Raw genomic sequence first — 12,725 nt, forward strand, 5'->3', positions numbered from 1 at the left:
TATAACTTATAAAGAGCTAGATATGTATTTTGTACTAAGGCCACAGCCATAATAATAATTGCCGTGGCTGACGGTGCTATGTTTACTACGATAGGAAGGCGGTCGCTGTGCTGCAGATACCGCCTTCGCAAAACACCATGGATAGTGAACTCCACCAACTTTCTTCAAGCTCCAGCGCCGACAAGATGGATTACCAGGTACGTACACCACGAGCTGGCGCATCGCCATATTCTTCATCAAGAATCATATCATGCTAACACATCCCCCAGAACCGAGCAGGCTCCAAATTCGGCGGCGGCGGCGTCGCCTCGAAATCCGCCACCAATGCAGACCGACGCGAGCGGCTGCGCAAGCTTGCCATGGAGACAATGGACGTCGAAAAAGACCCCTACATCTTCAGGAACCACCTGGGCACATTCGAGTGCCGACTCTGCCTGACAGTCCACCAGAACGACGGCTCGTATCTCGCCCACACGCAGGGTCGCAAGCACCAAACGAATCTCGCACGACGAGCTGCGCGCGAGGCGCGCGAAGGCAAGAACCAGGACCCATCGTCTATGCCCGGAGTCGCGGGTGTGCAGGTCAAGAAGCAGCTCATCAAGATCGGCCGGCCCGGATACAAAATCACCAAGGTCTTGGACCCTCTGACGCGCCAGCAGGGCTTGCTGTTCCAGCTGCAGTTCCAGGAGATCACTCCTGGTATCACGCCCCGTGTGCGCTTCATGTCGGCTTTTGAGCAGCAGGTTGAGACGCCCGATAATAAGTTCCAGTACTTGGTTGTTGCTGCGGAGCCTTACCAGACTTGTGCGTTTAAGTTGCAGGCTAGGGAAGTTGATCGTCGGGATGAACGCTACTGGACTTGGTTCGATGAGGATAGTAAGGAGTTCTGGATTCAGGTTATGTTCAAGACTGAGCGGGAGGAGATATTCAGTGGTGTGCCTGGTCTGGCGCCCATGCAGACTTGAAATTCTTTCATTCCTATGCCCTTTTTTTGCTCATTTATCTGTCTTGCTCTGTTTTTCTTTCGGACACGCATCAAAAGATGGTGGTTGTCTCTATGGCGGGAATCAGGATAGGCGTTTCGGGGTTGTTCCATGTTGCTACTTAGTTTTTATCTGATTCTCGAGCGACTCGCTTTTCATGACAATTGAAATTCAATTTTGATGGCAGACATGCCATCAACAATACTTCCAATGTTTCTTATGGTCCTATGTATTACTTAGCTGGCCGAACGAGTCCACGAAACAGCAGTCATAGTACTAGGCAACCAACCAAGTCATTGCTTGCGGCTGAAGTACTAACATACAATGCAGTGTTCTCTATTTTACAGGCTCAAAGCACATTCGACTGTGAATCCACCGAGTGTATGAGGACTGTGTACTGAGAAGGGCGGATATAGTCAGAAAAGACAAGTGCATTGTATTTTTTTAGGGTAATATCCTGACTATCCTAAAATCAGTCAAGTCTCTCCGAAGATGTAACAAGTAGTGTGTGTATCGTCTTGAGAAGGATGCAAGGCGTTAGATACATATGTATCAACAAATGAAACCGAAGATGGGTCATGATTCGGGAAAACAACATCGCGCTGATATGCTCAATGATAATGGGCAACGAGGTGAAAACAAAACCGAGATTTTTTCTGATCGACAAAAGAGTACCACTGAGAAACGAAGGATGCAAGCCCTGCTTGCTTCCATTGTCCTCAGGAATCGGTCAGCCTCGGAACACAATAAACAAACTAAGTAGTTTGGAAGGCATTGAAGGCCTTATAGGTGTAGCCGATGAATGGCAAGCTCATCTCGGCTTCCTGTGAGTCCGGCATGGCGCGGGCCTGGGCGCGGTGGATCGCGCTGGTATCCTCCTGGGGAATTTCGTCAATCGGGAAGTACGACACATCAATGTTCGAGCTAAGGCGCGGCTCGAAGGGAGCACGGATGCCGCGCAGTTGGTCCCAAACAACACCCCTGAAGAAGGGGTGGTTTTTGATCTGCGTCGCGCCTCCGTGCTGACCACCTTCGCTGCCAATACGGTGATCCGGGTCACACAAGAAACTAGACAGTTCAGTTAGCGGGTGATCCTTTTAGATTTTGGATGGACATATAAGAACTTACCTTCGGATCAGCGCCTCAGAGTCACGTCCAAGAACCAGTTCATCAGGGAAGTACAAGCACTCTCTCCAGTTGACGATTTTCCGGTAGGTGTCATTTGTGTCTTCAGCACAGAACGGAGGCCAGCCCACGAGACATTCAAACATGATAGCACCGACAGACCACCAATCGCAGAGATAAGTGTAGCCCTGACCGTTGAAAATCTCAGGAGCAATATAATCAGGAGTTCCGACAGTCGAATAGGCCATGGCACGACGAGACTTTCGCCAGGTGTTGATCTGGCCACGGTTGGACACTGTCAGGTTGATAGCATCATTGAAGTATCCAGAGTTGCGGTTCCGATCCTTGGAAGTAGAGTTCTTGAGGAGGTTTTGGTAGTAGGCGTTGTCATGAGTCTTCTTGCCTCCGGTCGACAGACCGAAGTCAGTAAGCTTGACGTGTCCACCGCGGTCAAGCAAGATGTTGTCAGGTTTGATATCACTGCGCAAGGAAGATTCATTAGTATGGATTGTCTTGTAGGTTGCATATGCACCTTATTCTTCATCAAAGAGGAAAAAGAATGCACATGCTAATATCCCATTGGGCAACCAAAAACCAAGAATCACTTACCGATGGAGGAAACCAAGCTTGTGCACGGCTTCGATTGCCATCACGACCTCGGCCATGTAGAACCGTGTAATATCCTCAGAGAAGATCTCGTACTTGATCAACATGGTCATCAAATCACCACCGGGCAAAAACTCCATCAGCAGGTAAAGGTACGCAGCATCCTGGAACGATGCGTGAAGCTTCACAAGCCAAGGGTTATCCTTCGAATCCGCCAGAATATCGCGCTCGGCACGGACGTGGGCTAATTGATCCTTCTTGAACATTTCGGTCTTGATCAACGACTTGAGGGCGTAAATCTTGCCATCGGTCTTGCGCTGCACGAGCTTGACCTCACCGAAAGCACCCTTTCCGATAATCTTGATGGTCTGGAAGTTTGCCGGTGTCTCCTTTGTGCGCAGGAACCGAAGGAAATCGGACTCTCGCTTGGAAATCACGTCGGCATCCTGGCGCTTCTTTTCAATGGGGATGTTGGGTTCACGGATGGTTTTGTCAAGTTCCGCCGATCTGTAGGGGGGAACATCATAGGTGTAAGCCACAACCCCGGAACAAGATTTCAGGGCTTCCATTTGGGACATGGATACTTACCGCATGTTACGGTCACGGGCCCGTTCGATATTCTCGTGGAAGAACACAGTCACCAGCTCCTTTGCTGCCTTGCCTCGCTTGTGCGCATTCTCGGAGTACCGATCGGGGAAGCGTTGCAACTCTTCATTCTCGGGGGGTGGGCGAGGGCTGCGGGGCACAGGGGGGATCAGGTGTGACGCCTGGGCTTGTGTTTGAGCGGGGGAGCCACCGGCGGTACGAGGCCGCTGGGCTGGGGAGCCAGCCCGATTATTGAAAAATCCTGCACGGTTTGCGTTGAGATCCTGGTTAGAGAATTGCTGGATCAGACCGTTGGTGCCGTCGGGGTACCCCGGGCGTGTTTGGTAGGCGGGCTGGGGCGATTGCAACGCTTGCTGTTGCGCGTACTGCTGCTGTTGTTGCTGTTGCTGGGCATACTGCGGCTGTACCTGTTGGGCAGGGTAATTGTTGGGCATAAAATAACCCGGAGCGTAAGCTGGATTGGAGGGATCGACGTATTCCTGGGCCCCCTGAGTCTGATAGATGGGCTGGGGGAATGCGGAGGGGGTAGTGGGATAGGCGCGGTTGTTGGCATTGTAGTTACGGTCATAGCCGTAATTCATGTTGTTGCGGTTGTTATTGTTGGGATCCATCTTGACTCGAACTCCCAAGGGACTTTTCAAGGTAGATGGGGGGAAGAAAGTTGGGAGGGAGGGAGTTTGAGGACGAGGGCGGGGAGTTTAAAGAAGCGGTGGCTCAGGAGGCAATCTAGCCCCAGCGCGACTGGTTGACTATTGTTTACATGTTTACACCATTCTACTGACCTGAAACAACTGCGTGTGTTTCCAATCCCTGTGATATTTTTCTTTTTATCCAATGATTTACTAAGAACAGGCGGCTAAAAGTTCGAGGGGAATTGCCAGTGTGCCAGTGTGCCAATGTGCTAATATCGATATTTTATAGGATGAGAACTTGTTTTATATGCATATCCTGCACGTAACACGCCAGTAGATCACAGCTCTCTGGGATTAGCCCTTGAAGATGACTGGAATCCAGGGCATTGTTTACAGCCCTGGCGGTTTTCTGCAACTTCTTGGCTTTCTCTTCCGATTTAGTACTCAGCTCTTGCCGCTTTTAGAAGAGCCCGGTTGTATTACATAGGCTGGGCACGTGACCTCGGGAGCCGCTCAGTCAGCCCAATCTATGTAGCCCTATCTATCAACGCCAATGGTCACAGACGTGTTCATAGTGATCTCATCTTATAGTACAACTTGGATGAATATCGAATGGTTCAGAAGTGGAGATCTCGTGTGATATGTATCTGCTGAGACCATATCAGCCTAGGCAAAGAGGAATAGCGGTGTGTTCCTGACACTGCCCCTTCCAAGGTTCCTCAAGCTGGCTAGGTCATAGCGGGTACATTGAGGTACCTCGGTGTTCAAATATTCTAGCATAGATTTGAACGATCTGGGAATTTCTCTCTCTGACCTGAGGCTTTTCCTTTTCCTCCGCAGAACTTGAGAGTATAGTATGAGTTTGATACGCAGTTCTCGCGCTAGCACTATAGAGCAATGAAATTAGTTCATCGACTTCCTTATCCGCGTAAACCTCGAAGAACATGAATTTACACAATCATAAAGAAGATCATTGGCAGGCTATTACAAATTCCCGATAAAGGCAGTCTGATACGGACACGATGCGAAGCTAGGGCCAGTTTTTGTGATTTAATTACACGCATTTCAGAAAACATAAAGATCAACCTGAACCGCTGGGTATTGTTTCTAGCACAGAATCACAACCCATCAAATTTGGGACATGTAGAGCAGCTGATATTGTCCAGTCTTTTGCCACATCTCATCTTGCCTGCTCACAGTTCCAACCCCTATCGGTCATATCCAAAGCAGCAGCCCCTAGATACACTCTCGCAGTCACATACGGCGGAACTCTGTGAGCTGCTGTTTGCGGGTATCATTTCGTTGAACCATGTCTCTGAAAATCATTAGAAAATTGTTGGATAGCTACTCTGTCTTGATTTACTTACTGTGATCGTCGTACGGCCACCTTTGAATACTAGGTGAATCCAGTAAATGCATAGGGGTTAATTGGCTGATCCATTGACGAAACGAAATTCCAGCAGTTTCAGCATCAAAAACAGCCTTGTCGCTAGGTTCAATCGAGTCATCTGTGCTTTGAATAGAGATCTCACGGCTGCGGTCCGCAATTTTTGCCATGGAGAATCTCTGTAGCGATAGATTTTCTCCAAAGAAATTCCAAACCGACTTCCAAAGAACATCCTCATGATCCACGGAGGGTATGTAGGGGGTTGAAGGGATGTAAGTTTGTCCGGGTGGTAGTTGTCCGGCTGGTTGAGTATGATACGGAGTTGAGGTTGGAGCGTAGTCTGTTGAGGTTGGAGCGTAGTCTGTTGAGGTTGGAGCGTAGTCTGTTGAGGTTGGAGCGTAGTCTGTTGAGGTTGGAGCGTAGTCTGTTGAGGTTGGAGCGTAGTCTGTTGAGGTTGGAGTGTAGTCTGTTGAGGTTGGATTGTAGAATACTGAGGTCGGGATGTAGCCTGTTGGAGTTGGAGTGTAGGCTCTTGGAGTCGGAGTGTGGGTTGTTAAGATTGGATCATAGATATCTGTGATTGTAGAAATAGGGACTGGAGGATGAAGCCAGGCTGGAGTCATAGAATACCAAATTGATGGATAATCCGGCAACAATGATGGTGAGGTATCCTCCATGATCACCTCAAAAATCGTGAAAATAGCGAGGGTTTCCTTGGCTTTGAGGAGCAATGATTTCAAATGCTTAGAGTTGATGCAAGTCTTATGGAGATGGAGCTCTTTGAGCCGATTGAATTCGATCTCGCTAGAAAGCTCTCCAAGGGAATAGTCTTGCGAGAGAGCAAGTCTTTCTAGGCGGGGAGCAACATGGATAAGCAGAGTGATCAAGGTCGTTGCACTCATGATATAAGCTGGCTTTGTGGTTCTGAAAGCTATGCAAACGTGGAGGTCCTCTAAATCACCCAGAACGGATTGAACAGAGCTGTATTGCTCTTCTGTGAGGAGGATTTCGGGGGGCAATGTTACCACAGTAATCAGGATTACATATCTGTAACTTCCTGATTTTCCGATTGGTTCCACTAAGCGCCTGTAAAAGCCTTGACACGGCTAAAGAGTTAACCTTGTCCATTACGCTTCCGCTACCATGAAGCGGCTCGAGGTTCTTACTCCCGAATCGGAAGTCGATTTGATTAATTAGGCGGCGCCAGCCAAGGAATCGGACTTTTTCTTGTCGCGGGTCGAGCAAAAAGCTCGTCGTGTAATGTGCAAGTCCAACCGTGTCAAGGTTGTCGAACCTTTCCAAGCATTTGCGTAGCCGAGTGCTAAAGGCCTCCGATTCTAGAAGACTAGAATTGTCTGTAACCAAGGCTTTATATGTTGAAAAACGAGCCTTTAGTACGTCATTAGATACCGGGCGACAACTCCTCGATGACACGGCAAATTCGGAAATAGAACTTCACTTTCTGCATGGGAGCCATCAAACATGGATGGAATCATCCACAACTCTTGAACTCGTTCCCGAATACCATCTGTTTCGGCGAGTGCTTCTAGTTCTCTAAGGCTATCGCTTGTCGCAATGAAGCAAATGCTCTTAAGATATTGAATGGAAAATCCTTCGAGGGATATTCTGTGAAGTGCGCGACATGACAATCTAAGCGCTCGCCATTCAAAGAGCTGTAGAAAGCTACAGACCGTCGACATAACTTCAACTGGCAGGGATGTGATCGACATTTTGACAGGAATTCTTGCCTTGGGTACACGAATGTAGGAGCGGTGAAGTGACGAATCAGAAATTGATGATTGTGATGATTGACAAGGATTCATGGAATTGATGTATCCAATACGCCATTGGGAAACCTCAGCACGTCCACGAAACAATCTGGAAACTAACACAATAGGTCTCTGAGGGTTTCAACCATTGAAGGTGCTAGACAGCAAGGTTGACAAGACAGCGAGGCTAAGACCAGTCCTGATATACTACTCGGGACTGCTGGGAGCTTACTACTCGCTGGGAGTTGGGCCGTGCGTTGGGCCGAGTGCCTGGAGTTGGGGCCCTAGGAGACAGTTTGGTCGCCTTTGGTCTATATCTAGTACCCTAGGTTATACTCCATATATTTTTTTTTGCCATTCCATGCCTGTTGTCAAACAACGACGAATTTCTGTGGCAAGGATAAAGCCCTGTGAGGGCTTCAAGCTCATACCGTGTTGTCAGGCAGTTGCTTCTTGTATCCTTCACCTAGAAAATTGAAATACCCCTGAGAAGTCAAAACCAAGGAACTCAGGTGGCCAGAAACCCGAATAAGGAGGGCGAGGAGCCTGAAATAACTCACATCTCACATGTTGAGCCGACGATCTGACTCGATGATCTGACTCGGATGAGTTTATATCAAGTCACGTGGGGTCGGGATAAGGTAATCCCGAGGCAACAATTTTCCCCCGAACGAGCATGTCCCGGGTGTACTTGATTTATACTTATAGCCCATTTCTCCATTATACGGCTCAATGGCAGACTCCTCGAGCTCTGCTACGCCATCAGGCGCAAGCAAGCCCCAGGCGGCCCCGAAGCCGCCTAACCCAGCGTTCAAAATGATGGGTATGTCTCTGTTCCCCAGATTTGAACGATCCAAAAAAATGCTAATACGGCTGTGATCAACAGGCCTCCCTAATATGCGGTTCAAATTGCCCTCTCGCAACTGGATGATATTCCTTACTATCACTGGATCATTCGCCGGTGCTCTTATATACGATCGTCGGGAGAAGCGTCGCGTGCAACAAAAGTGGTCGGAGCTCGTGGCTCACATTTCGAAAGAGACTCTGCCAATCGACCAGATGCGCCGGAAAATGACAGTATACCTCGCTGCGCCACCAGGAGATGGCCTGCGTGTTGCCCGGGATCACTTCAAGGAATATGTCAAGCCCATCCTGGTGGCCGCGGCGTTGGATTACACAGTGGTCGAAGGGCGACGTGAGGGCGACGTGAGAGCCAGCACGGCGGAAAACATTCGCAAGCTGCGCCGAAAGGCCGGAGAGCCCAGCTCAGCCGTCGAAGAGGTCGGGGTGGATGCAGTCGTTCTTGCCACCCGGGAACACATCGGGGTCACTGATGAACCGGGCCCCAAGGGCGACTTGGTCATCGGCCGACACACCTGGAAGGAGTATATACGGGGCTTGCACGAGGGCTGGCTCGGCCCCTTGGATGCGCCACCTCCGCCTCCGGAGGAGTCGACCGCGGAGTCGACCGCGGATACACCGACGGACGTCATCACAGAGAAACCCGCCAGCCTCGCAAACCCCGAGATTGCGAGCATCGATTCCCCGGAGTTCTCTGAGGAGAAAAAAGACGAAATTCCAGAGCCTAAGATTGAGGAACCCGAGAAGGAAGAAGAGAAGGAAGAAGAAAAGCCTGCTAAGCCAGCCGGTCCTACTCCTGCATACATCTACCCCAGCGAATACTCGTCCGCCATCCTCCCCCACACTATCCCCCAGTCCTTCGACAGCTCCACCCCAGTCGAATTCCCCCATCTCCTTGGCTTCCTGAACACCCCGATCCGAGTCTACCGCTTCCTCACACAACGTTACCTTGCCGAGGACGTCGGGCGCGACGTTGCCGCACTTGTCCTCGCGAATAGCGCACGGCCATACCGCGAGGACACCTTCAGCGCAGACTCCGAGTCCACGGCCGCCAGCGTTGAATCCACCCCTTCTCCTGACAGCTCGTTCACCGACCTCACCCCTCGCAACTATGAACAGCAGACTGTAATGGAGGCTGCTGAAAAAGAGTGGCACAAGTCTGTGCACAAGCGGGAGGAAGACGAGACGGTGAAGGAGCGCGAGTGGCTCGATGATATTGTGCTTGATCAGCGCATTGCCTCGCGCATGCAGCGCGCCACCCTTTCCCCGGAAGACGAGGTGCGCTCTCAACGCATCGGCGAGCAACAGGAATACATTCTTGGCGAGGAGCGGCCTACTCCCGTGCCCTTCTGGAAGCGCATGTGGATCGATTACGGCTACGGCGAGAGTGACGAGGTCCTGAGACGTAAGCCCATTTTGGGCAATATCGACGGAGAAGACGGACAGTGAAGTGATCTTCACAATTTGAAATTTGGTTATATACTATCACGGTTACGGGATGGATTCTTCCCTGGCATTCAGCACGGCATGTGTTGGTCTTTTTGTTTAGCATATTGCGACTCCCTCCTCGGCTTGTATATTAAAGGCGTTTGATGTCCCATTTTAGAAATGTACATTGATGGAAACAGTGTTTGTGAATCTTGGAGTAGATTGTTCTACGTTTAGCCCTTGTTTGATTGGCAATAGATACTGGTACATTGGATTCTCCCAGCATCAGTATACTCACTCCACTTGGCATCGGCCAATACCAGAGTATATTTGCTCATCCCGTGTCTTTCTCTATGTTTTTAACCTTCTTTTGTTGTCCCAACTCCTGCAACTGCATTATTTTGCTAGGCAGCTAGGCAACTCATGACCGAAGCGGGGATGGGGGTGGGAGTCCACACGGTCCTCCATTCGTATCAAATCAGTTCAGCTCGAAGACCGAAGACTCAGGCCACTTCTTGCTCGCCTTCTCGGCGTAAGCAGTCTTATCACTGCCCCACTTGTTCAGAGTGTCCAAGGCAGTAGCAGCCTCGTCGATGGTGATATCGGGGGAATCGAGGGTGGCAAGCAGGTCTTGCTCGCACTGCGACTTGGATTCGGGGTTCAGGAATTGACGACCAGACAGGCCGGCCTGCACGTGTGCGACACTGGCCTTGTTAGCCGAGATATAAGACTCGTTCCACTCTTCAAGCTTCTCGTTCTTTGGAAGCAGCTTGTCAAATTCGGCATTGACAACCTCGGCAACCTGCTCGGGAAGAGGCTCGGCAAGGCTCTCGAGAGACTTGCGGAAGCGAAGCAATTGAAGGTGGAGAGTGGGGTTGGAGGGATCGATGGAATGGGCGGCCGCAAGGCACTTGACGGCAAGGAGGTGCTTGTCTATGATCGTATTAGCATGAGGGTCCCGTATTAGAATCTACTAAATCAACTCACTCCTCCTGGAATAAACCTCAAACCCGAGGCACTGGGCTTCGATGTTCTGAGGGCTGGAATCAAGCAACGGCGTCAAGAACTTCATGGCATCCTTCAGGGGATCCTGAGTCTGCACCAGGGTGTTGCCCAGAGGATCGGGATCTTCCTTCTTGGTCTCTCCATCAGCACTCTTGGCAGTAGCGGCAGCCGCTTTCCTTGCTGCACGCTTGTCGGACTCGATCTTCTCCAAGCGCTGCTGCTCCTTCTTAGCCTTCTTGAGGGCCTTCTTCCTCTGGTTCTCATCGGTAGAATCGATTCCATTAATTCCGCTGGGCATAGGTCCGTGCACGAGATCGGGCTGGTCATGAAGAAGCAGGTGGGCCTTGACGGCGCCGAGAGCCATTCTTGTATAGAAGGGATGCTCGCGCAGGCGGTCCTCCCAGCGCACCATGTCCACGTAGGCCCTGATCATTCCCTTGCGAAGAGAGAAGCCGTGGAAGTCGAACTGATCCTCCTGCCAGGTATCAAAGATGTTGTAAACCGAGTGGAAACGCTTCAGGGCAAGACCAAGCTTCTTCTGTCGGAGGAACGCCTCGGCGTCCTCGGTCAAGAACCAGGTGCACTGCATCTCGTGGAGATCACCCAATGTGCCACCGACAGTCTCGTTGCGAGTGAACTTGCTCATGAGTTCCAGACCCTTCTCGTTATCGTTGTTTCGGAGCACGTATTTGGCCGCCTTGGTGTTGATATGGCGATCCTTCTCATCTAGCAGGCGAGCCTTCTCCATCTCCTCTGCTGCCTTCTCTGGGTTTCCGTAGTGCTTCCAGATCCGCGCCTTAGACATCTGATATTCCACAGCCTTTGGTGACAGTTCAATGGCCTTCTCAACATTCTCCATGGCCTTGGAGAGGTTGCGGCTGAGGTGATAGTTGTAGTGTTGAGCCAGGAAGTAGTATGTGCATGACAGGAACTCGTTGTTGTCCCCGTTCGACTCCGCGGAACCGTTTGCTGCCCTTTCAGAGATATATCCCTCCACCAATTCTTGTACCACGTCACGCTTGGCCGGGTCGACGTAAAGCTGCTTGATGTTCACGAATAATGAAGGAACACCCTTCTTCAGCATGCGCTGCAGATAGGCGTCGGCGGCCTGCTTGAAATCCTCTCCTTCTAGGAAATCGAGAGGAATGCGACGAGCAGCATCACAGCGGGGATTTTTCACCACCCACTCGTCGTATAGAGCCTTCAATGCCTTGTGATCGCTTTCGGGGATGGCCTTTGCCTTGATCAAGCCATTGTAGTAAACCGAGTTGTCTGGGTTGCGCTCCAAGAGAGCTGTGTATGCGGCCTCCGCCTCGGCCTTGCGGTCCAGTCGCAAAAGATAATCCGCCTTCATCTCCATGACTGCGTGGACATCAGTGCATCGGTATCCAACAGCCTCGAGGTGCTCTAGAGCTCTTTCGAGGTTTCCAGTCTCCGCAATGATCGTGTTCTTGTACAAGGTGGCCTCCGAGTTCTCCATATCGGCGACATGTGGTATGGCACCCTTCAATGTATCCTCGTACGTAGTCAGAACCTTCTCGGCTTCTGCCAAATCCCCGGCCAAGTGATGAGCGATCGCGAGCGCCGTCCAGTTCTGGCGGAAGCCCGGACGAGTTTGCAGCATCGCACTGCGGCTCTTAATGTATCCCTGGTAATCCCGCATCTGCATCTGGAGCAGTGCCAGGTCACGCTGAATAGGTTGCGATTCAGGCTCGAGGCGCAGGGCAAATCGGTATGCTTTGATTGCCTCCTCGTAGTTCTTCTCCTGACGCAACAGCAACCCGTACACGTGCCAGGTGATATGCGACTTCATATCATTCTGGAGAGCCTTCTTGGCGAGCGCAAAGGCGTCCTCCAATTGCCCTATCTGGCTCATATTCAGAGCCTTCATGGCTTGTGTATCGCCATGCTTGGGGTTTTTGCGAAGAACCTGGTCTGCTGTCTTGATACCTGTGAAGTAAAACGTGGTTAGACAGGGCTAGGTGGTTCAAGGTAATTTCAGAGGCCAACCTTTCTTATACTGTTTCATCTCAAAGTGGTGAACCACTTGACGAAACAAGGAATGGTCCTTGGTGCTCAATGTTTCCGGCATTGTGGGTGATGCTGACGTCGAGGGACCTGACTTGTGCGAGTGAGGAATCGATGTGTGCGGGGGACGACTTCTCCGAGTCCGATCTTGGCAGAGCTAATAGGCCGATAAGAGATAGCGTGCACCATCCAACTTCTTCAGGAGCAACAGGTGAAGTAGGTGAACTAAATTTTTGGTTCTAGATCAAGTTGAAAATACATGAATCTATTGAGTCTATGCTTGTTCTCGCGTACT

General features: G+C 50.7%; 5 protein-coding genes across 5 annotated transcripts; 2 read left to right on the forward strand and 3 right to left on the reverse strand.

The window, feature by feature from the left end:
- Positions 1-137: 137 nt before the first annotated feature.
- N7471_000550 (spliceosome assembly protein PRP11) lies at positions 138-1,194 on the forward strand (the record flags this gene model as incomplete). Its single annotated transcript, XM_057273271.1, has 2 exons — positions 138-197; positions 270-1,194. 2 exons carry the CDS (start codon positions 138-140, stop codon positions 963-965), a joined length of 756 nt encoding a protein of 251 aa, XP_057141450.1. The 3' UTR covers positions 966-1,194.
- Positions 1,195-1,399: 205 nt separating this feature from the next.
- Positions 1,400-3,985, reverse strand: N7471_000551 (serine/threonine protein kinase CBK1). The gene is made up of 4 exons (XM_057273272.1): positions 3,303-3,985; positions 2,718-3,221; positions 2,112-2,588; positions 1,400-2,051 (listed from the first exon to the last, which is right to left on the reverse strand). Exons 1-4 carry the CDS (start codon positions 3,929-3,931, stop codon positions 1,739-1,741), a joined length of 1,923 nt encoding a protein of 640 aa, XP_057141451.1. The 5' UTR covers positions 3,932-3,985; the 3' UTR covers positions 1,400-1,738.
- A 974-nt stretch (positions 3,986-4,959) lies between these two features.
- Positions 4,960-7,069, reverse strand: N7471_000552 (uncharacterized protein; the record flags this gene model as incomplete). Its single annotated transcript, XM_057273273.1, has 4 exons — positions 4,960-5,267; positions 5,320-6,417; positions 6,506-6,684; positions 6,750-7,069. The coding sequence occupies 4 exons, from the start codon at positions 7,067-7,069 to the stop codon at positions 5,161-5,163; spliced, it is 1,704 nt and encodes a 567-aa protein (XP_057141452.1). The 3' UTR covers positions 4,960-5,160.
- Positions 7,070-7,402: 333 nt separating this feature from the next.
- N7471_000553 (Tim22-complex subunit TIM54) lies at positions 7,403-9,418 on the forward strand (the record flags this gene model as incomplete). The annotated part of the gene is made up of 2 exons (XM_057273274.1): positions 7,403-7,931; positions 7,995-9,418. The coding sequence occupies exons 1-2, from the start codon at positions 7,841-7,843 to the stop codon at positions 9,416-9,418; spliced, it is 1,515 nt and encodes a 504-aa protein (XP_057141453.1). The 5' UTR covers positions 7,403-7,840.
- Positions 9,419-9,597: 179 nt separating this feature from the next.
- On the reverse strand, positions 9,598-12,525 carry N7471_000554 (peptide alpha-N-acetyltransferase complex A subunit NAT1). Its single transcript, XM_057273275.1, has 3 exons — positions 12,413-12,525; positions 10,385-12,352; positions 9,598-10,330 (listed from the first exon to the last, which is right to left on the reverse strand). Exons 1-3 carry the CDS (start codon positions 12,492-12,494, stop codon positions 9,876-9,878), a joined length of 2,505 nt encoding a protein of 834 aa, XP_057141454.1. The 5' UTR covers positions 12,495-12,525; the 3' UTR covers positions 9,598-9,875.
- Positions 12,526-12,725: the final 200 nt, after the last annotated feature.

This window comes from Penicillium samsonianum (genome assembly GCF_028829775.1).
Source record: "Penicillium samsonianum strain IBT 33392 chromosome Unknown utg000001l_segment0_segment0, whole genome shotgun sequence".
NCBI lineage: Eukaryota > Fungi > Ascomycota > Eurotiomycetes > Eurotiales > Aspergillaceae > Penicillium > Penicillium samsonianum.